This window comes from Leptonychotes weddellii, chromosome 12 (assembly GCF_054177405.1).
Source record: "Leptonychotes weddellii isolate Sample4059 chromosome 12, ASM5417740v2, whole genome shotgun sequence".
NCBI classification, from domain to species: domain Eukaryota; kingdom Metazoa; phylum Chordata; class Mammalia; order Carnivora; family Phocidae; genus Leptonychotes; species Leptonychotes weddellii.
Window position 1 is genome coordinate 47,315,674 of NC_138380.1, and position 23,383 is coordinate 47,339,056.

The window sequence follows — 23,383 nt, forward strand, 5'->3', positions numbered from 1 at the left end:
GCAAGCCAGCTACCAGAAAGTAATACAGCAGCGGAGCGCAAAGTGGGAACTTGCAGAAGTCTGCTCAGGTGAGGGACATCCCTGCCTGAAAGGCGCTCAGGTGGTGAAGCAGGGCAGAATCCTAGGTGGGACAGTGTGATCTCAGGATCCCAGAGGGCAAAGGAAGACCAGGGGGGGCCTGTGTGTGGCAGAGTTCCCAAGCATCAGAGCCAGGAAGCTGGCTGCAAACAGCGAGCTCAGGAGTGGGCTTTCTGCTTAGTGTTCCCATAAAATGCGAACTGTGGCGTGGTCGGGCAACCATTCTCTGAGCAGGGGCCCAGCAAGTGGGAGAACTGTTGCGAGACCCTCCTTTTTCCCCCAGGGAGGAGGGGTGCAGGTGTGAGCTGCAGGAGTCTGCAGGGTTTGGAGACTTGAAACAGAGTTGCGTGCCTGAGATACAAACACTTGGTCACAGGCTGGGTGAGCACAGAGTGCTGACAGAGACCAGGGAGACAGCTTTTCCCTGAGGGTGCACTAAGGAGTGGGGGGGGGGCGGGGGAGAGGGGGTGGGGGTGTGAGCCTTCAGCTCCAGGGTTAGAGACTGGGAGACCGCCATTTTGATTCTCATCCTCTAACGCAGCATGGAAAGCCGTCAGGGAACAAAAGCCACATAGAGCAATCTGGAGTGCTTACACTTAGCATGGCCCCCTAGCAAGGGCAGTGCAATTCCACCCAGGACAAAGACACATGAGAATCAGCGCAATCGGCCCTTCCCCCAGAAGATCACCAAGAACATCCGGCTATGACCAAGTTTACTGATCACAGAGAACTGCAAAACTTCAGCGCTAGGGGAAAATAGTATATAGTATTTGTGGTATTTTATCATGATTCTTCAGTCTTTCAATTTTTTAAAAAAATACTTTATTTATTTATTTGACAGAAAGAGAGAGAGAGAGAGTGCACAAGCAGGGGGAGGGGCAGGCAGAGGGAAAAGCAGGCTTCCTGCAGAGCAGGGAGCCTTATGTGAGGCTCAAGCCCAGGACGCTGGGGTCATGACCTGAGCCAAAGGCAGACACTTAACTGAGCCACCCAGGCGCCCTACAGTCTTTCAATTTAACTTTTTTTCCCTTTTCCTTTTCTTTTTTTTTTTTTAAAGATTTTATTTATTTATTTGAGACAGAGAGAATGAGAGAGAGCAAGCACATGAGAGGGGGGAGGGTCAGAGGGAGAAGCAGACTCCCTGCCGAGCAGGGGGCCCGATGCAGGACTCGATCCAGGGACTCCCGGATCATGACCTGAGCCGAAGGCAGTCGCTTAACCAACTGAGCCACCCAGGCGCCCCCCCTTTTCCTTTTCAACCAATTTCTTATTTTAACAATTCTTTTAAGTCTTTTTTAATTTTCATTTTTACAGTTACATTCTATCCTTTCACTGTATTTAATTTTATTTTTGTACATACATAAGTTTTTCGTTCTTTACAACTTTAGGATCTAGTTTTCTAACAAACAGACCAAAATACACCCAGGATCTCTTGTATTGCTCTGTTCTGTTCATTTGTCTAATTATATTCTCTCTCTCTCTTTTTAATTTTCTATTCAGTTTCTGGCCTCTTCCAATTTGTTCACTGTATATTTCTCTGGGGTTGTTGTTGCTATTTTAGCATTTTGTTCTCTCATTCATCTATTCCTCTATGGACAGAATGACAAGACAGAAAAACTCACCTCAAAAAAGAGAACAAGAGGCAGTACTGACTGCCAGGGACCTAATTACTATGGATATAAGTAAAATGTCGGAACTAGAGTTCAGAATAACGATTACAGAGACACTAGTTGGGCTTGAAAAAAAAGCATAGACGACACTAGAGAGTCCCTTTCTGGAGAAATAAAAGAATTAAAATCCAATCGAGTCAAAATCAAAAAGGCTATCAAAGAGATGCAATAAAAAATGGAGGCTCTAACTATTAGGATAAATGAGTCAGAAGAGATAATTAGTGATATAGAAGACAAAATGACGGAGACTAAAGAAGCTGAGAAAAAGAGAGATAAACAACTACTGGATCATGAGAGGAGAAGTCGAGAGATAAGTGATACCATAAAGTGAAACAATATTAGAATAATTGGGATCCCAGAAGAGGAAAGAGAGAGGGGGGGCAGAAGGTATACTGGAGCAAATTATAGCGGAGAACTTCCCTAATCTGGGGAAGGAAACAGGCATTCAAGTCCAGGAGGCACAGAGAACCCCCCTCAATATCAATAAAAATAGGTCAACACTTTGACATATAGTAGTGAAGCTTGCAAACTTCAGAGACAAAGAGAAAATCCTGAAAGCAACTCAGGACAAGAGGTCCTTAACCTAAGAGGGTAGAAACATTTGAGTGGCAGCAGACCTAGCCACAGAGACCCGGCAGGCCAGAAAGCCTGGCATGATATATTCAGGGTGCTACCTGAGAAAAATATACAGCCAAGAATACTTTATCCGATAAGGCTGTCATTCAGAATAGAAGGAGAGATAAAGAGCTTCCAGGACAAACAGAAACTAAAAGAATTTGTGATCACTAAACCAGCTCTGCAAGAAATATTGAAGGGGATCCTTTAGGCAAATTGAGAGCCCCAAAGTAACAAAGACCAGAAAGGAACAGAGACAATATATAGAAACAGTGACTTTATAGGTAATAAAATGGCACTAAATTCATATTTTTCAATAGTTACTCTGAACGTAAATGGACTAAATGCCTCAATCAAAGGACACAGGGTATCAGATTGTTAAAAAAGCAAGACCCATCCATATGCTGTCTGCAAGAGATTCATTTTAGACCCAAAGACACCTCCTGATTGAAAGTGAGGGGGTGGAAAACCATTTATCATGCTAATGGACATCAAAAGAAAGCTGGGGTGTCAATCCTTATATCAAACAAATTAGATTTTAAACCAAAGACTGAAATAAGAGATAAGGAAGGACACTATATCATAATTAAAGGGTCCATCCAACAAGAAGACCTAACAATTGTAACTATTTATGCCCCTAACATGGGAGCAGCCATTTATACATAAACCAATTAATAACAAAATTAAAGAAACATAACAATAATACAATAAGAGTAGGGGACTTTAACACCCCACTCACTGTAATGGACAGATCATCTGAGCAGAATATCAACAAGGAAATAAGTGCTTTAAGTGACACACTGGACCAGATGGACTGCACAGATATAGTCAGAACATTCCATCCCAAAGCAACAGAATACACATTCTTCTCTAGTGCACATGGAACATTCTCCAGAATAGATCACATCCTGGGTCACAAATCAGGTCTTAACTGGTACCAAAAGATTGGGATCACTCCCTGCATATTTTCGGACCACAGTGCTTTGAAACTAGAACTCAACCACAAGAGGAAAGTCGGAAAGAACTCAAATACATGGAGGCTAAAGAGCATCCTACTAAAGAATGAATGGGTCAACTAGGAAACCAAAGAAGAATTTAAAAAAACTCACGGAAACAAATGAAAAGGAAAACACAACTGTTCAAAACCTTTGGGATGCAGCAAAGGCAGTCCTAACATGAAAGTATATAGCAATACAGGCCTTTCTCAAGAAACAAGAAAGGTCCCAAATAGAGAACTTAACCTTACATCTAAAGGAGCTGGAGAAAAAACAGCAAACAAAGCCTAAACCCAGCAGAAGAAGAAAATTAATAAAGATTAGAGCAGAAATCAATGAAATAGAAACCAAAATAATAGAACAGATCAATGAAACTATGAGCTGGTTCTTTGAAAGAATTAATAAGATCAATAAACTCCTGGCCAGACTTACCAAAAAGAAAAGAGAAAGGACCCAAATAAATAAAATCATGAACGAAAGAGGGGAGATCACAACCAACACCAAAGAAATACAAATAATTATAAGAACATATTATGAGCAACTATATGCCAACAAATTAGGCAATCTGGAAGAAATGGATGCATTCCTAGAGACACATAAACTACCAAAACTGAAACAGGAAAAATAAAAACCTAAACAGACCCATAACCAGCAAGGAAATTGAAGCAGTCACCAAAATCTCCCAACAAACAAGAGTCCAGGGCCAGATGGCTTCCCAGGGGAATTCTAGCAAACATTTATTTTTTATTATTATTTTTTTTCTACCAAACATTTAAAGAAGAATGAATACCTATTTTCTGAAGCTGTTTCAAAAAATAGAAATGGAAGGAAAACTTCCAAATGCTTTCTGTGAGGCCAGCAATACCCTGACCCCACCAAAAAGGAGAATTACAGATCAATATCCCCAATGAACATGGATGTAAAAATTCTCACCAAGATACTAGCCAACAGGATCCAACAGTACATTAAAAGGATTATTCACCATGACTGAGTGGGATTTTTTCCTGGGCTGCCAGGGTGGTTCAACATCCACAAATCAATCAATGTGATACAGTACATTAATAAAATAAAGGACAAGAACCATATAATCCTCTCAGTAGATGCAGAAAAAGCATCTAACAAAGTACAGCATCCTCTCTTGATTAAAACTCTTCACAGTGTAGGGATAGATGGAACATACCTCAATATCATAAAAGCCATCTATGAAAAACCCACAGTGAATATCATTCTCAATGGGGAAAAACTGAGAGCTTTTCCCCTAAGGTCAGGAACATGACAGGGCTGTCTGCTATCACCACTATTATTCAACATAGAAGTCCTAGCTCCAGCAATAAGATAACAAAAAGAAATAAAAGGCATCTGAATCAGCAAAAAAGAAGTTAAACTCTCACTCTTTGCAGATGACATGATACTCTATGTGGCAAACCCAGAAGACTCCACCCCAAAACTTCTAGAACTCATACAGGAATTCAGCAAAGTGGCAGGATATAAAATCAATGCACAGAAATCAGCTGTATTTCTATATACTAACAATGAGACACAAGAAAGAGAAATTAAGGAGTCAATCCCACTTACAAATGCACCAAAAACCATGACATACCTAGGAGTAAACCTAACCAAAGAGGCAAAGGATCTGTACTCAGAAAACTACAGAATACTCATGAAAGAAATTGAGGAAGACACAAAGAAATGGAAAAACGTTCCATGAGCATGGATTGGAAGAACAAATATTGTTAAAATGTCTATGCTACCTAGAGTAATCTATATATTTAATGCAATCCTTATCAAAAGACCATCAACTTTTTTCACAGAATTGGAACAAATAACTCTAAAAATTGTATGGAACCAGAAAAGACCCTGAATAGCCAAAGGAACAAAACAGACACACAGATCAATGGAACAGAATAGAAAACCCAGAAATGGGCCCTCAAATCTATGGTCAACTAATCTTTGACAAAGTAGGAAGAATATCCAATGGAAAAAAGACAGTCTCTTCAACAGATGGTCTTGGAAAATTGGACAGCCACATGCAGAAGAATGAAACTGGACCATTTCCTTACATCATACACAAAAATAGACTGAAAATGGATGAAAGACCTAAATGTGACACAGGAATCCATCAAAATCCTAGAGGAAAACACATGCAGCAACCTCTGTGACCTTGGCCACAGAAACTTCTTGCTAGACAAGTCTCCAAAGGCAAGGGAATCAAAGGCAAAAACGAACTATTGGGACTCCATCAAGATAAAAAGATTTGCACAGCAAAGGAAAGAGTCAACAAAACCAAAAGACAACTGACAGAATGGGAGAAGATACTTGCAAATGTCTTATCAGAAAAAAGGCTAGTAGTTAAAATCTATAAAGAACTTATCAAACTCAACACCCAAAGAACAAATAATCCAATCAAGAAATGGGCAGAAGACATGAACAGACATTTCTGCAAAGAGGACATACAAATGGCTAACAGACATATGAATAAATGCTCCACATCACTTGCCATCATGGAAATACAGATCAAAACCACATTGAGATACCACTTTACACCAGTTAGAATGGCTAAAATTAATAAGACAGGAAATGACAAACGTTGGCGAGGATGTGGAGAAAGGGGAACCCTCTTACACTGTTGGTGGGAATGCAAACTGGTGCAGCCACTCTGGACAACAATATGGAGGTTCCTCAAAAGTTAAAAACAGAGCTATCCTATGACCCAGCAACTGCACAACTAGGTATTTATCCAAAGGATACAAACACAGGGATTCGAAGGGGCACATGCACTCCAATGTTTATAGCAGCAATGTCCACAATAGCCAAACTATGAAAGAGCCCAGATGTCCATTGACAGATGAATGGATAAAGAAGATGGACTATTACTCAGCCATCAAAAAAAAAAAAAAGAAATCTTGCCATTTGCAATGACATGGATGGAACTAGAAGGTATTATGCTAAGTGAAATAAGTCAATCAAAAAAAAAAGTCATTCAGAGAAAGACAATTATCATATGATTTCACTCATATGTGGAATTTAAGAAACAAAACAGAGGAGCATAGTGGAAGGGAGGGAAAAATAAAACAATGAAATCAGAGGGAGACAAACCATAAGAGAATCTTAATCATAGGAAACAAACTGAGGGTTGCTGGAGGGGAGCGGGTCGGGGGGATGGGGTAACTGGGTGATGGGCATTAAGGAGGGCATGTGATGTAATGAGCACTGGGTGTTGTATGCAACTGATGAATCACTGAACTCTACCTCTGAAACTAATAATACACTGTATGTTAACTAAATGCATCTAAATTTTAAAAAATAAAAATATTTAAAAAAATAAAATGCCACTTAACACACCTTCAGACTTTATGATCTAAAACCTCTAAAATCCTGAAGCACCTGGGTGGCTCAGTCAGTTAAGCCGCTGCCTTCAGCTCAGGTCATGATCCCGGGGTCCTGGGATCAAGCCCCGCATTGGGCTCCCTGCTCAGCGGGAAGCCTGCTTCTCCCTCTCCCTCTGCCTGCCTCTCTGCCTACTTGTTCTCTCTCTCTGTCAAATAAATGAATAAAATCTTTAAAATAAAATAAAATAAAACAAAACCTCTAAAATCCTATGTTTCTAAAATTGACAAAGTCTTGCATTACTTTATCATTTACCTGGTGATCCAAATGTTACTGCTTGTGTACTGCCAAATCCAAATGCAGGTGCTGCTTGATTTACTCCATCCTTTACATCTGAGAGCTTAAAAAAAAAAAAAAAGTAGGCAAATAATAAAGTAATTGATGAATAATTCGCAATTACCTTTTCTATACACTTTGCAGCTAAATTCAATTTTAAAAACGTATTCTTAGGGGCGCCTGGGTGGCTCAGTCAGTTAAGCGGCTGCCTTCGGCTCAGGTCATGATCCCAGAGTCCTGATCGAGCCCCACATCAGGCTCCCTGCTCAGTGGGGAGCCTGCTTCTCCCTCTGCTGCTCTCCTAGTTGTGCTCTCTGTCTCTCTCTCTGACAAATAAATAAAATCTTAAAAACAGAAAAAACAAAAAAAACCCCGTACACTTAAAAATATGTTTAACATAGAAAAATGCCCATAATATGAATATGCACAGAAAAAGATGGACCAATCTCAATGAGGTAAGAGCAACTGGCTGATGAATTATGGGTGATTTTAATTTTATTCATGCTTCTAAAATATTTTCTAAATTTCTTCAATGAATATGTATTAAAATGAAAAAAAATTTTAATAATACATTTCATTGTCTATAGGTTCATTATCAAGAAACCTAGATTTCGGGGCACCTGGGTGGCTCAGTTGTTAAGCATCTGCCTTTAGCTCAGGTCATGATCCCAGGGTCCTGGGATCGAGCCCCGCATCGGGCTCCCTGCTCTGTGGGAAGCCTGCTTCTCCTTCTCCCACTCCCCCTGCTCGTGTTCCTGCTCTTGCTCTCTGTCAAAAAAAAAAAACAAAAAAACTTAAAAAAACCCCTAGATTTCACGTAAAAGGCCTCTAGAGGCTACCCAATCTGCTTACTCTAATATTTGAACTGAAGTTGATTCACAATTACATTAAAAGCTTACTATTAAAATCTAGTAAACATTTCCTATTCCCTGAGAATACTTTGTTCTTGCTATGTTCTACTCTAGAAATGTCTTTCATCTCTGCATAGTGAAATCTTAATCTCCCTTTCTTTTTTTTTTAAGATTTTATTTATTTATTTGAGAGAAAAAGCATGAGCGGGGGGTGAGGGGCAGAGGAAGTTGCAGACTCCCCGCTGAGCAGGGAGCCCGATGTGGGGCTCGATTCCAGGATCCTGAGATCATGACCTGAGCCAAAGGCAGACGCCCAACTGACTGAGCCACCCAGGTGCCCCTTTAATCTCCCTTTTGAGGAACTTTCCCTTACTCCTTACCTCCAAGAACCTTTTCCTAATCAACTCAAACAGATACAATTTCTCTCATTTGGAAGCCTCAATAGCATTTTTCAAAAATCAATTTCATTGAGGTATGGTTTGTATGCAATAAAATGCATCCGTCACACATACATATGGATTTCAATGAGTTTTGACAAACTTAATAGCTACCACCACAATCAAGATTTAAAACATTTCCATTACCCCTAAAAGATCCTTTGTGTTCCTTCTCAGTCAAGCCTCTCCCAAACCCTAGGTACAGTGAGCCACTCATCTCCTTCCTATCACTATAGATGAGGTTTATTTTCTTTTTTCCAAAGATTTTTATTTATTTTATTTTTTTTTGAAGATTATTTATTTATTTATTTGACACAGAGAGAGAGACAGCGAGAGAGGGAACACGCAGGGGGAGTGGGGGAGGGAGAAGCAGGCTTCCCGCGTAGCAGGGAGCCCGATGCGGGGCTCGATCCCAGGACCTTGGGATCATGACTCGAGCCAAAGGCAGACCCCAATGACTGAGCCAGCCAGGCGCCCCCAAAGATTTTTAAAAATTTATTTATTTGAGACAGAGAGTGAGCAGGAGGGAGAGGGAGAGAGAATATGAAGCAGACTCTGCACTGAGCACAGAGACAATGCAGGGCCCAATCTCCACCCTGAGATCATGACCTGAGCTGAAATCAAGAGTCAGACGCTTAACTGAGCCACCCAGGCGCCCTGATGAAGTTTGTTTTCTTTAGTTTTTGATATAAATGAAATCACATAGTATGTACTTTTTTTTTGATGTTTTTCTAGCTTCTCTCCCTTAGTGTAATATTCATTAATGGGTAAATAGATAAACATATACATACACTGGATTAAAAGAACAAAGAATGAACTACTTGGCATAAAGAATGAACTACTGATACATGCTAAGCCCCTTGTGGGTGGACTGTCCAAGACCCTCACCTGTGGAGGGGCCCCTAGGCAGCTGGCAAAAAGCAAGGAAGTTCTAACCCCAAGGGAAGTTCTGCAGTTCTTTGGACTCAGTTATCCCTTCTGCATTAGCAGTGGTGATGGTGGGCCACCTCTCACACAGGAAGAATACTTCCAAGAAGTCCTACTAAAATTAATGGCATCATAACAACTAAACAGTGAAGAAATGAGCTTACCCAAGAGTCTAACTGTTTAGGAAGTACATATTTAAGAAAGGGGTGGGGTGCTGGAATGGTCACATAGTCATTTACTAAGTTAGGCAACCACAACTCTTATATCCTTTTCAGAAAGTAGAAACATCACCTGAGAAACTGTAAATATCTTATTTCAAAATAAGGTTCTTAAGTTTTTATGGGAATAAAACATTGTATCTTTATTTTTTTTTATTTTTTATTTTTTAAAGATTTTATTTATTTATTTGACAGACAGAGACACAGCGAGAGAGGGAACACAAGCAGGGGGAGTGGGAGAGGGAGAAGCAGGCTTCCCGCCAAGCAGGGAGCCGGATGCGGGGCTCGATCCCAGGACTCTGGGATCATGACCTGAGCCGAAGGCAGACGCTTAACGACTGAGCCACCCAGGCGCCCCAAAAACATTGTATCTTTATTGACAGAGATAATGAATATGCTACAGTCAGGACCATGTGTCTGTGGAGACAAATGGGTATATATCTACTAAAGGCATTTCTATATAAGTCAGGGAACACATGGTGAGTGTTTTTCAGTCACAAAAGTATACATTAGTCTAAATGTATATTCAGATCATTTTTCAGAGCAATTTCTTTTTTTTTTTTTAAAGATTTTATTTATTTATTTGAGACAGACAGAATGAGATACAGAGAGCATGAGAGGGAGGAGGGTCAGAGGGAGAAGCAGACTCCCCGCCGAGCAGGGAGCCCGATGCGGGACTCGATCCTGGGACTCCAGGATCATGACCTGAGCCGAAGGCAGTCGCTTAACCAACTGAGCCACCCAGGCGCCCCCAGAGCAATTTCTTTGTAAATGCTGATAACCTTATATACTTGAATTTATGTAATATTTTCAAAACTAGACCACTGAAGTAAAAAACTTTACCCTAAAAATAGTTTTAGGAAAGCAAAGTTATCTGTGCTTTTCTGACTAAGGATCAGAGAGAAAGCAATTCCAGGACTTTAAAAGATGATACAGTATTGAGAATGTGTGTATCATAATTCCTGACAGAGGATTTTAGTTTTGCTTTCCAAATCCAAAGTGAAATTCTCTGCAAAAAAGCAACAGATAAGATACTTCCATAGAAAACTCTCCAATACTCACCAAGGCTATGTTAGTTGATGTATTTAGACTCTTCAATTCATTTATTCTGTTTCTCCATTGATTTATTAACTGTTGGAGGGAATTTAGCTGAAGAGAGAAGACAGAAAAAAATGAGTCAATTTTGAGTGTTTGTTTGTTTCTCCAACAACTTCACGTGGTTTGTCAAAATCACAAAAAGTTGATAAGACATTTTTATGGCCCATAACTTGTACAATTTGCCCAAGATGTTCCAGCTGTAGCTCCCTCCCTGTTCTCCAACTCCTGGTGTCACCTGGTTCAGAATCTCAAGTATGTGGCAGCAGAGAGAGGGTGATATCGGGATGGGAGGCAAACATGTGTACTAGTTGAAATGTTTGATCATGACTGTACACAACACAAAAATACAGTTTATGTCATTTCCTTTAGGCACCAAACTTATTCAAGCCCAGCTTTTTTATTTTTTGACATCTGATACATGAGAATGTTAATATGTATAAACAGACTGTGTCTTTTTTCACTTTGTTTTTCTAGCATTCATCATGGTGTTTGCACCTAAGAGACGTTCCATAAATGTCAAATGATGAAAGGGTCTAAATTTTTTGGACTGATCGCTGGATAATTTGTAATAAAAATAGTGACATTCCTAGTTATATAATCAAAATATATTATTACCATTTTAGATAACCAACCAATTTCAAAGAAAGTAATTTAGAAATAAAAATAACAATAGCCTTGTCTTGAGAAAAATTATAGACCTCATCCACTTTGCCAACATACAAGCAAGCCACTACAAACAGAGAAGACAGTAATTAACAGCTAATCTGGTATCAAGGTAGATGAATAGGAAACAAACTTACATAACTCTGTAAGTTATTGCTGGTTAAGAAGTTATGGTATTCAAGCCTCAACTCCTCTGGTGAAATGTCTGTAAAACCTGAAGTGAGGAATCAATTGGAATCTTTAAAATAAATACCAATACTTTTAATAGTATAGTAAAGCTAGAAGTGCTAGACAAGAAAATATGCCGATGTTGATAAGAAAATTTTCATAATCATAAGGAAAAATTTCAAAGCCTATACTCTAATGTTGAACAAAGTATAAAATTAGAATAAAATATAATTGGATATGTGATTTTCAAAGGGGGAGATTTTCTAAAGATAAATGGACTGGAAGGGATAACAAAGAAAAGAAAGGGTTGACCACATATACATTCAAACTGGTCTAAAAAATATTCAGTATGCCAGAAACTATAATAGGCAAAATTAAAAGGCAAATGGTAAACTGAGAAAACCGTGACTGCAACATATATGACAGGAGAAGAGCTAATGTCAATGTATAAATAGTACTTACAAATCATTAAGAAAAATAAGTTAATATGGGCAAAGATAATAAACACCCAATGCTTTACTTAATGGCAAAAATTAAAAATGGATGGTATTTATTGTTATTAAGGGTGTGGTAAAATGGATATTCTCCTAAATTGCCTTTAAGGGAATTAAAAAGGTATTTTTCTGGGGCGCCTGGGTGGCTCAGTTGGTTAAGCGACTGCCTTCGGCTCAGGTCATGATCCTGGAGTCCCTGGATCGAGTCCCGCATCGGGCTCCCTGCTCGGCAGGGAGTCTGCTTCGTCCTCTGACCCTATCCCCTCTCATGTGTTCTCTCTCTCTCAAATAAATAAATAAAATCTTTAAAAAAAAAAAAAAGGTATTTTTCTGGGAGGAAAACTGTCAATAAGCGTTAAATGCCTTAAATATGTTCACACCTTCTGTCCTTAATAGGATTTCTAGGATTTAACCTCAGGCATTAATTAGACATATAAACAAAGAGTTTAATGTATGAAGATGATCATTCTAGTATTTTTAGTAGAGACCAACTGAAAACAAAGTAGGATACAAAACTAGATTATGATTCTAATTTCATATATTTATATGTATACAGGAAATATGGTTGTGTGTGTGTACTCTGAAAGACTCTAAAATGTTATAGTTGTTATCTCTATGAGATCAGGTGATCTTTATTTTATTTACGTATTTCCGTGTTTTTCAAGTTTTCTATGACAACAGCCATAAATTTATAATTAGGAAAACTTTTTAAGAAAGTTCAGAATGTTCAGGATATTTTCTACAGAGAATTACTTGTAACCCAGATATCATTAACTCCATGTATTCCTACACCCCAGAATAAATATAAGACTAAATGTTCAAATTAGAACCTTGGATTCTTCTAACAACTTATCTTTATGCCATCTTTATTAACTGTTCAGGCCAAAAAACCTAGGAATCCCCTTGCCTTTCTCTTTCCTCACATCTAATTAATCAGCATCCTGCCAGTTCTAACTCCAAATGGATTTAACCAATTCTGTCTCCACTGCTAGTAACTATAACCCAGTCAGTCACGAGCATTTGTCCCCTAACTCATCTCCTTGCCTCTATTTTGCTTCCCACCCCCTACCACTCCCTACACACCATTTCTTTTCATACAACAGTCCAAGTGAGTTTTTTCTAATCAGATCATGTCCTTCTCCTGCTTAAAGCTCCACATGGCTACCTAGTACAATTAGGCCCAACATGACCTGGCTCCTGGCTGACTCCATGACCTTACGTCCTATGATGCTTTCCCTCGTTCACTCTCCTCCAGTGGTTCAGGCCTCACTAGTCCTCAAACTTGCCAACCTTGTTCCTATAAGGGCGTATGCACTAGTTACTCCTATTGTCAGGAATGTTTTCCCCAAATATTCCTATAAGTGACACCTTCTTTTCACTTAGCATCAGCTTCAATACTGTCTCCTAAGAATGGATAACCACTCTAGCTAAAGGAAACTGTCCCTCTAGTTACTTTCTCCTCCTTCCAGCTGTTCCTCCTCTGAACCACAGGACACGGAAAATTATGTGAGTGAGTATTTTCTCAATTCTCTCAAGGGTGGTACGAAAGTAGTATCATTTTAGATGCATAGGAAAAGTTCATTCATTATAATTGAAGTCTAAGGACAGCAGTTGGGTACCTGGGCAGCTCAGGAGGTTAAGTGTCTGCCTTCGGCTCAGGTCATGATCCCAGGCTCCTGGGATCGAGCCCCACATTGGGCTCCCTGTTCAGCAGGGAACCTGCTTCTCCCTCTACCTCTCCCCCCTGCTCTTGATCTGTCTCTCTCTCTCTCACACTCTCTCTCAAATAAATAAAATCTTAAAAAAAAAAATAAGGACAGCAGTTCTCCAACTTTTTAGTCTCAAGACCCAAATATGTTCTTAAAAATCATTAAACAATCCCAAAAAGCTTCTGCTTACATAGGTTATATATATCAATATTTACCATATTTAAAATGAAAAATAAGAAATATAGAACATTATTTGTTAATTCACATAAAAATAAGAAACCAGGGGCGCCTTGGTGGTACAGTTGGTTTTGAGCGTCCAACTCTTCATTTCGGCTCAGGTTGTGATCTCCGGGTCGTGGGATAGAGCCCTGTGTTGGGCTCCACGCTGGGCTTGGAGTCTACTTGAGATTCTCTCTCTCTCCCTCTTCCTCTGCCCCTCCCCCTACATGTACTCTCTCTCTCTCTCAAATAAATAAATAAATCTTAAAAAAAAGGAACCAATTACATATCAACATAAATGAAAAGACTATTTTTCAAAGCAAAAAGTAAAAATTTAGTGAGATGAGCAGCATTGTCTTATGTTTGTAAATTTTTTTTTATATACCTTAATTTAAAAATATTTTATTGCTAAAAAATGTTAACCCTCTTCTGAACTTTCAGTGAGTCATCAGCTTTTTGCTGATGGAGGGTCTGTTTGTAAGTTTTTTCAATGTTTGACTTTAATAGAAGACTGCTGGATTATTATATCTGCTTCTACATTCAATCTGTTGCAATATATTGCCTGAAGTATATGAAGAAAGTCTGTTCTAACACAGATAAGTATTTGGAAATGGAGGACTTAAATAGCTTTTTCACGTAATTGTGGATATTTTTCTTTGACACTACATCAAAACTTGAGAGGTTGTAGTTTCTTAAAGGTTAGCTATAATGCAAACTCAAACCATATTAATTAACCTTTTGTACTATTATATTAAATCCAGTGGTTTATCTTGCACTTAGGATGGATTTTTCAGCCATGCATAATTTTCACTTGAAAGCTTGAATTTTGTCACTGGCAATAAACAATCAGTTGTTTTCTTTTAAGTGACAGGCTCACTTCATTAGTTTTTTTAGGAAATGTTGCCAAATACCTAAGTGTAGATAACCACAGTGATCAGTCATTCTTTTAAGTAAAAATTGTCTGTGAGAAAAGTGGCTAGTTCAGTTCACAACTCAAATGATAACTTCAGTGCCTTCCCTCCAGATAACCATCAGATGTGAGTATGTGGCAGAAGCACTCTCTGTGCGCTTCCCATTTTGTCACACAGATCAAAAAGGTGTGCCCTCAAGGGTCAAAATTAATAAAATCAGTATTTTTACCTCTTTATCAAAAATTTTAAGTGAAAAATGGCATTAAAAAATTTTTTTTTATTGGGGTGCCTGGCTGACTCGGTCAGAAGAGCATGTGACTCTTGATTCGGGGTTGTGAATTTGAGCCCCACACTGGTTATAGAGATTACTTAAATAAATAAAACTTAAAAACAAACTTTTTTTTGTATTGACTACTATAGTCTGCTAGTACAGTAGGTTGCCTCTGCCTTGACTCATGCTAAGATACAAGGAGTTTTACTCACCAATGTTTTTGCAACAACACTGCAAATGTCAACAGAGTGAAAATGGCAATTAATGTCTTAGTACTATTATGAAAATTGAATTTTGAGCCTTTAAAAGGGTCTCAGGAATAGGATTGCCAGATATAGCAAATAATAATACAGGATGCCCAGTTAAACTTGAATTTCAGATAACAAATACTTTAGTATAAGTATGTCCGAAATATTACATGGAATATTCAGATTCTAAAAATATTATTTCTTAGGGGAGCCTGAGTGGTTTAGTTGGCTAAGCGTCTGACTCTTGGTTTCAGCTCAGGTCTTGATCTCATGGGTTGTGGGACAGAGCCCTGTGTTGGGCTCCCCGCTCAGCAGGGAGTCTGCTCCCCCCTCTTTCTCTCCCTCTGCCACTCCCCTGGCTTGTGCACTCTGTTTCTCTCTCCCTCTGGAATAAATAAATAAATCTTAAAAAAAAAAAACCCACTAGTGAAATTATCTTATTTATTTGTATTACTTACTGTCTCCCTCAAGAACATAAGCTCTGTTAAGGGAGGGACCTTGTCTGTCCTGCTCATCACTATATCCTTAGAGCTTAGAAAAGGCCTGGCACAAAAGAAATTCTGTAAGTATTTTCTTGAATGATTGAGTGAATAAGTAACTTAGGACTGGTGTGACACCAATGCTCACAGGGAATGAGCAGGTAGAGCTGAGACAGAGCAGGGATCCCAGAGTTCTGAGGGACTGCAAGGGTTCTCATCTGCTAGGTACTTGCTGTTTACTCAATAGGGCAGAGGCCCAGGACCATCCAAAGTGGGATTAGAAAATGTGGTGCTCTAGGTTTCAGCTCAGAAAGGGCTTAGGGACTATGGACCAAAGAAAACAGAAGGGAAAAGGGCGTTCTAAAAAAATGCTATCCCTGTAGCCCAGCTAAAGCTCTCTACCTTCACACATTATCTCCAGGATAGATCTCAACATGCCTTATGAAAAATAACGATCTTTAGAAGAATATATAGGGAAGAAAGGGAGAACAGAATCAGGCAGCCAAGGCCTTAACGGCAAATAGAATGTGTGAATCTTCTATTCACTGCAGGCAGCTAAGAGGTTCTGAAGTTGTACCTATAGGCAACCAAGAAAGCAGAGACTCTTCGAGGGCTTACAGAATTGGAATTGTGGTGGGTGCTGATTTCAGTATTTTCTCATGAGAACTACGTATCTTAAAAGAACTGTATCTTCTAAAAAAAAAAAAAAAAAAAAAAGAACTGTATCTTCTAATCTTTATTCTGAATTATGAAGTTCTGCCAGAAATACTGGGATACTTCAAACAATGTCCAAACTTTCCTAGCTGTAGCTAAGTGTGTGGTTAGTTTACTTGGCATGGTCTTGGTTTTAGAAAATAAGAGTTATAAAACATATTTTAAAAACATACAATTTCTCAATTACCTGAAATATTAGGTTTCTTTTTCATTGGCGAATAAACAGAAAACATCCACTGCCCTGATGATTCCCAAATTTCCATATCTTTTATAATTCCTTCCCTGGGGGAAAAAAAAGAGCAAAGGATCTTTTTCATTTGCTTATTAAAATTTATTGTTTATAATTTTCAATGACTGAAATTTTAAATTGTAGTAAATATATAATTTTATATTTTTTTTTAAAAAAGATTTTATTTAGTTTAGAGAGAGAGTACACGTACAAAGGGAGATGCAGATGGAGAGGGAGAGGGAGAAGCAGACTCCTCGCTGAGGGTGGAGCCCGACACGGGGCTCAATCTTAGGACCCTGAGATCACGACCTGAGCTGAAATCAAGAGTTGGATGCTTAACGCACTGAGCCACAGGCGCCCCTAGATTTTTTCCATTGTATTTTCTGAAGACTATTTTTTTTTTAAGACTTTATTTGACAGAGAGATAGAGAGCACAAGTAGGCAGAGAGGCAAGCAGAGGGAGAGGGAGAAACAGGTTCTCTGCTGAGCAGGGAGCCCGATGCAGGGCTTGACCCCAGGATCCTGGGATCATGATCTGAGCCGAAGGTAGCCACTTAACCAACTGAGCATCCAGGCGCCCCTGAAGACTATTCTTTAAAGCAGAATTTATGAACTAAGAACTCTATTTCATGATTTTAACTATTACAGTATCAAAGAAGTTCACAGTTTTGGTTTTCCAGTAAACTAAACCATTAGTCAATAGATTTGGTAAGTGAAACTATTAAACTATACATATTTTAAAGAACTAAAATAAAATGTACAATACTAACTTTAATCTTTCTTTGTTCATTATCATAAACATCAATGATCATTTAACTGGAAAAAGACAGAAAGCACCACGCAATATAGAACCATAAAATTTTTAAACTGGGTAGGACTTTAGAGATCATTTTGTCTAATTCTCATGTTTGCAAAAGGGGACAACAGACCCATGCCCATATAGTTAATTTATTGGCAAAGCGGTGGATAGATTCGACTCTAAATTCAATGTTTCCCTCTCCCATCCAGAATGCTACAATTAATAAAATGATAGCTACCACAGAGATATTGTATTAAATTCAGGATTTTTACAACATCAAATATAGGAACGAGGGCTTTATTTTCTCTTTTACCTTTTAAAAAAAAATCAATTGTATATGATACATGGCTCAAAATCTTTTCCACTCATTCTAATTTATTATGGGAAATAAAAGACTAATGGCTTTTAAGTTCTGTCCTGGGACCTGAGGCAACAGTTACAGAAAGCCAGGGACTATTTTGGCACCAGTCACACATTCTACCATGATCAGGAAATAATAGGGAATCTTCACAGTAGTGAAGGAAATCAAATGAAACCAGTTTCAATGGAGTAGCTGAATTAAAAGTTTTAGGAAGAAATATACCAGCTGCTGTAAGTGACCACCAAAAGTACAAACTGCTTTAAATTACCTCATACTTTGTAAAGAACTAATATTATACAACAAACTTAAGCAAAACTACCTTAGGAAGATATTCACCATACAGTGTTATCAATAGAACAATGGAAAAAGCATAATTAGCCCTGAGAAGTCACTGTGCTGGTATGGAAAGGTGACATATTTTTAATTGAAATAAAGTATACTCTGACATATGCAAAATAGTGGTTATCTCTGAGTGATAGGATCATGGGTGCATTTTCTTCTTTTTGCTTATTCTGATTTTTTAATAATGTATCACTTCTTTTTTAAAGAAAATATTGTAGGTACTTTTGAAAAAAATAAGCAAATCGGTAGTAATTTCTCTGAAGGCTTCCACTTACAGAAGTTTCTTATCATCTTTCTGCCCATCAGAGCTGGGTGAAGCAAATGGATTCTGGGACAATCCAAACCCTCTGTTCCTGCTAGTTGAAGCTCCAGAATCGAAGGAACTGAAAGATGACTTTTCTTGATCTCTGCTGCCCCCCCATGGTGTTGATTTGGAGAAGCTGGATGGCTGGATAACGCTGGAATATCTTTGGCTGGTGGTATTCCATCCACGTCTGTTACTACCTGAAAATAAACAATAAAACAATTTTATTGGCAATTCCTCTTTTAAATCTCTAAAAATTTCATTATATTATCTTACTATGTGCAGACATTATGTAAAGATTCAACAAGCACCACATTTCCACTCATTTTAAATCACAAAACTCTTCATTTTTTACTTATTTGTAGTTACTTGTAACCAACAAATCATGTAATGGTCTAATGGCATTTTTTGTTTAACAAGATTGAGAGGACTGCAAATCCATAGAAAAATAATGATATATTAGTAAGCTCAGCTGATATAACCTTATTAAGTAAACAATCCCTTGATAGTAGATTTAGGATGTATCCTAAATCATAAGCTCCTTCAGGATAAAAAGCTGTCTTTATCATTCTTTGCTCTCCTACTGGGCCCTATATAACGGTAATGTCTGAAAAATGGACAATGTACTAAAAAGTTTGAATATAAAAAATTAGATTCTACCCTCTGTCCTTGAATAGATGCCTAAATCTATTTGACTCAGTCTTACCTCTGGGAAAACAAGATCTACCCACCTATCTTTCACAGGGACGTTATAATTTACATGTGAATAAAATGTATTCAGTTCTATTATCAGCAGATTCTAATATTTCATAATTATCACAATAAGCCAACAGGACTCTCTTCCCCTGTATCTGTATTTTAAAAAATCTTGGGGTGCCTGGGTGGCTCAGTCGGTTAAGCGTCTGCCTTTGGCTCAGATCATGATCCCAGGGTCCTGGGATTGAGCCCCGCATCAAGCCCGCATCAGGTTCCCTGCTAAGCAGGGAGCCTGCTTCTCCCTCTTCCTCTGCCTGCTGCTCCCCCTGCTTGTGCTCTCTGTCAAATAAATAAATAAATAAATAAATAAATAAATAAATAAATCAATCTTAAATAAAGTAAAAAAATAAATAAAAAATTTTATCACTTAAACTACCTCATTTACTCATCACTTCCTAGTTGGGGCCAAGATAATTTGCCTTGTTTCTGACTGAATTAAGAGATATGCCATGAAATATATTAAAAACTGGAATGATGGGAGATCTATTCCTTCATGAAAATTCATCTCACAACTTTAAAACTACTTAATAAAACCAAAGAGAAAAGGGAACAGATTGCTGGGCCAGATCCCTTATTTAAGGGTTAGTGGTATTTTATTTTTCTGAAGTTCCAAATCCTTTGCGGGATGACACAACTGAAGAAGTTCATTCTTTCTTTTCTATATAGCTTTTGGCCTTCACTTATTAATTATAGAAACATTCGTTTCTGGGAGATAAATACTGTTTACTTGATGAGTTTTATTTATGCTTTCTTCATCCATCAACCCATTCAATATTTATTTTCTAATTACTACGTCTATAGTGAGTCTCCACAGAATGTCAAATATTAAGTAACGTTTTTCCAGGAAATACACTCACAAATATCAGACCCCGAGTCCTAATTTTTGGTTTGGAATATTTCACAGGACTAATTGCGGGTGATGCAAAAGGACTGTCTTCAAGAAGAGGGATCAGACGTGAAACCACTATGCAACACAGATTAAGGGTCAGATGAACAGTCCTAAAAGAGGGAAGGGAAGGAAAGGAAAGGGAGGGGGTCAGCATCTTAAGATACTTTTAAGGACTAAGTTTCAATCCTAATAAAGACCTAACTATTCATCTGACCTTTAAAACCTTGTGTTGGGTTTCATTTCTGATCCCTCCTCTCCTTGAACACAGTCCTTTCACATCATCTACAATTGGCTTAAGTATTCCAAAAACTTTGACAATGACTTAGACCCAGGAAGTAGGTCAACGCGGTCCTCCACACCCTCTTCCCTCACAGCTCAGTTGTTTTTAAATAGGTTTATTTATTTTTAAAAGATTTTATTTATTTGACAGACACAGCGAGAGAAGGAACACAAGCAGGGGGAGTGGGAGAGGGAGAAGCAGGCTTCCCGCCGAGCAGGGAGCCCGATGTGGGGCTCTGGGGCTCGATCCCAGCACCCTGGGATCACAACCTGAGCCGAAGGCAGCCGCTGAGCCACCCAGGCGCCCCACAACTCAGAGTTCTTAACTGGGCAACCCACCCTTCCAGTTTTACCTCCAATGTTATGAGCATGTACATTCGCCTAAGGTAGAGCTTTGCAGCTCTATTAGATTTTCCAAAGGCGTCTGCTACTTCCCCAACGTTAAGCATCCAGGCTTTGATCCCAGCTGCTAGCCCTTCTCTCGAAAAAAGTTTAGTAACAATTATATTTAGGGTATCAAGGGAAAAAAAACAGTACGCTGAAGGGTAGTAAAGCAAGGAGGCGTCTGGGTCGAGCTACACCAATTCTCCGCACCATTACCACCCACAGACAAGGTAGTTTTGACACGTACTTCTGACCTAAAAACTCATTGTTTCGCATTAGTACCAAAGGCCAAGTCCCTGTCTTCATCCCCTCAACCACAAACAGCCAAATGCCTACACAGCGGATAGGAGCATTGTAGAAAACTGAGCCGGGCCCGGTGGGCGGGGCCGAAAAGAGGACAACGAGAGCACGTCAGCGTCACCTGACTGATGCGCCGCCGCGCTGCGCCGAGCGGCGGGCCCTACGCAGGACGCCAGTTCTCAGCCCGACGGCCCTGGCGCCAGGCCTTCCCCTGCTCCACCAGCGGCGGAGGATGGAGGAGAACGTCACCTGAGGGCTGTTGCTGCCGTCCTCCGCCCGCACCCCCGGCGCCGGGATGTTCGTTCCAGCACCGGTCTCCAAAGCGGCACCGGCCTTGAAGGAAGAACTGACAAATGGTCATTGCGACGGCGTCGCCCACGGAACGGTCTTCAGTCAGCACCCTCAGCGGACGGAGAGCCCAAAGCAACCGAAGGTCCTTCCCTGCTACCGTGACGTCATTTTCTCGCGCCCCCCCCCCTTGTCCTGCCCTGGGATGAGAGGCGTAGGTTTTACCCAATAGGATTTGAGAAGAGCGGGGCGGCCCCCCGCACTCACTGAGTTGGGCTTGGGAAAAAGCGCAGTCCTTGAATGGTTAACGTGGAGGAAAAGGCGCGTTTGCGCGTGGGGCAGGGCTTCGGGCTTCAAGGAAAGCTTGAGGGTCCGGAATGAGAGGAGAGCAGGATAAGGAAATTTAGATTTTCAGCAAGGCCCTGGAGGGGAGGAATAGTTGTGGTTTGAGAAACCGAGTTGTATTTTTCATTTGTACTGTTGAGAAAGTAAAAATCCGCGCAGCCATTCATCAGGTGGATAACAGATAAAGCCAGTTATAAGGTAAACAGGAAACAGTGTTTCCTTCAAGGACATCCTGCAACTGAAAAGTATCATAACCCCATCTTTGGATAAACACTACATTCTTACACTCTGAGAAAGCTAGTTCTTTAAAGTCCACGTACACGCCGCTGTTTGAAATTGTATCAATAAGAATGAAACATACCACCCTTGCCTGGAGGAACTAAGACACTTTGACACAGAGAAGCAGTATCAATTTCTTCCCAGGTACAGAGCTTTCGATAAGGCGTTCCTGAAAAAAACATTACGTATTTTTCTTAATTTTGTAGTTTCCAAGGAAACACGATCCTACATCCACTTCTCAGTCCAGATCCGATGTTGGTGCCCTTACACACAGCTCTGCTTTGCTTTGAGCTTATAAAATTTTACCTAAAATCTACTTAGCTCACAAATCTTACAGTTGTCTTTTCCTTTGTATGGTGAGGCACCCTACTGTTGCTCTGGTTCGGAGTCTCCTTGGTTGCCAGGAGGCAGTAAGTATGACTTTGTTGGATTACAGGTTTGTCCCTGGTGGTTTAAGATGATTGGCCATTGTTCTTGCTCACATCTTTGGATTTTGAGTACAGTGGAATCTACAGGAGCACTGGGAATAACTGCTACAACGTTGCTACAACGTAGTTTAAAGTTTTTAAGTAATCTCTACTCCCAAGTTTATTTAAACCTAGTATGTATATATATATATATGGGGCCCCTGGCTGGCTCTGGCAGTAGAGCATGCAACTCTTGATCTCAGGGTCATGAGTTCAAGTCCCACGTTGGGTGCAGAGCTTACTTAAAAAAAAAAAAAATCAATTTATTTTGAAACGTGTTGAAGATTTACAAATACAGAATAAGAGACTGTATTGCAGACCTGATGCCCCATCACCCAAATACTTTATTTCCTACAAATACATTCTCCTACATAACCACAGTACAATCACCAAAATCAGGACGTTTATCTAATCCTTAGATTCTGTTCATGTTTTGCCAAATGTCCCAGTGTCTTTAAAAGAAAAAGATCCAGTTTAGAGTTATTGTTGCCTTACTCATATTTATTTATTTAGCCTTACTCTTATTTCTTTAGTCTCCTTCATCCTGGAACACTTCCTCAGTCTTTTCTTGACTTTCAAGACCTTCACACTATTAAAGATTACAGCTAGTTATTTTGTAGAAATTCCTCAATGCAGATTTAGCTGATGTTTTCTTGTGATTGGATTCAGATTAAGCATCTTTGGCAGGATTATTGCGGAAGTGATGCCGTGGTTTTCACATTGCACCTCTCAGGTTGTGTACAATTTCAGCTTGTCCCATTACCTGAGGTGTTCAACTTGATCACCTGGTTAAGGTGGTGTCTGCTGAGCTACTACAATGACTCTTTTCGCCTTTGTTATTAATAAGAATATTTTGAGGAGATACTTTGAAAGTATAAAAATGCCATTCCTCCCCAAGCTTTTTGGTTCTTTCATTTATTTATTCCTATCAGT

General features: G+C 39.4%; 1 protein-coding gene across 6 annotated transcripts in view; it reads right to left on the reverse strand.

Moving 5' to 3' along the window:
* Positions 1 to 21,540, reverse strand: part of NUP42 (nucleoporin 42) — a 23,359-nt gene extending 1,819 nt beyond the window's left edge. The window contains exons 1-6 of one of the 6 annotated variants that reach the window (XM_081800405.1): positions 21,321 to 21,540; positions 18,435 to 18,663; positions 16,616 to 16,710; positions 11,353 to 11,429; positions 10,517 to 10,603; positions 7,001 to 7,085 (exon numbers count right to left, since the gene is read on the reverse strand). In XM_081800405.1, coding sequence (XP_081656531.1) covers positions 7,001 to 7,085; positions 10,517 to 10,603; positions 11,353 to 11,429; positions 16,616 to 16,710; positions 18,435 to 18,663; positions 21,321 to 21,432 — 685 coding nt within the window. In that variant the 5' untranslated portion in view covers positions 21,433 to 21,540. Of the gene's footprint in view, positions 1 to 7,000; positions 7,086 to 10,516; positions 10,604 to 11,352; positions 11,430 to 16,615; positions 16,711 to 18,434; positions 18,664 to 21,018; positions 21,174 to 21,320 lie in introns of those variants that run through there. The other 5 variants (XM_081800407.1, XM_081800406.1, XM_081800408.1 and 2 more) reach the window with 5 other exon arrangements.
* Between the last annotated feature and the right edge of the window lie 1,843 nt (positions 21,541 to 23,383).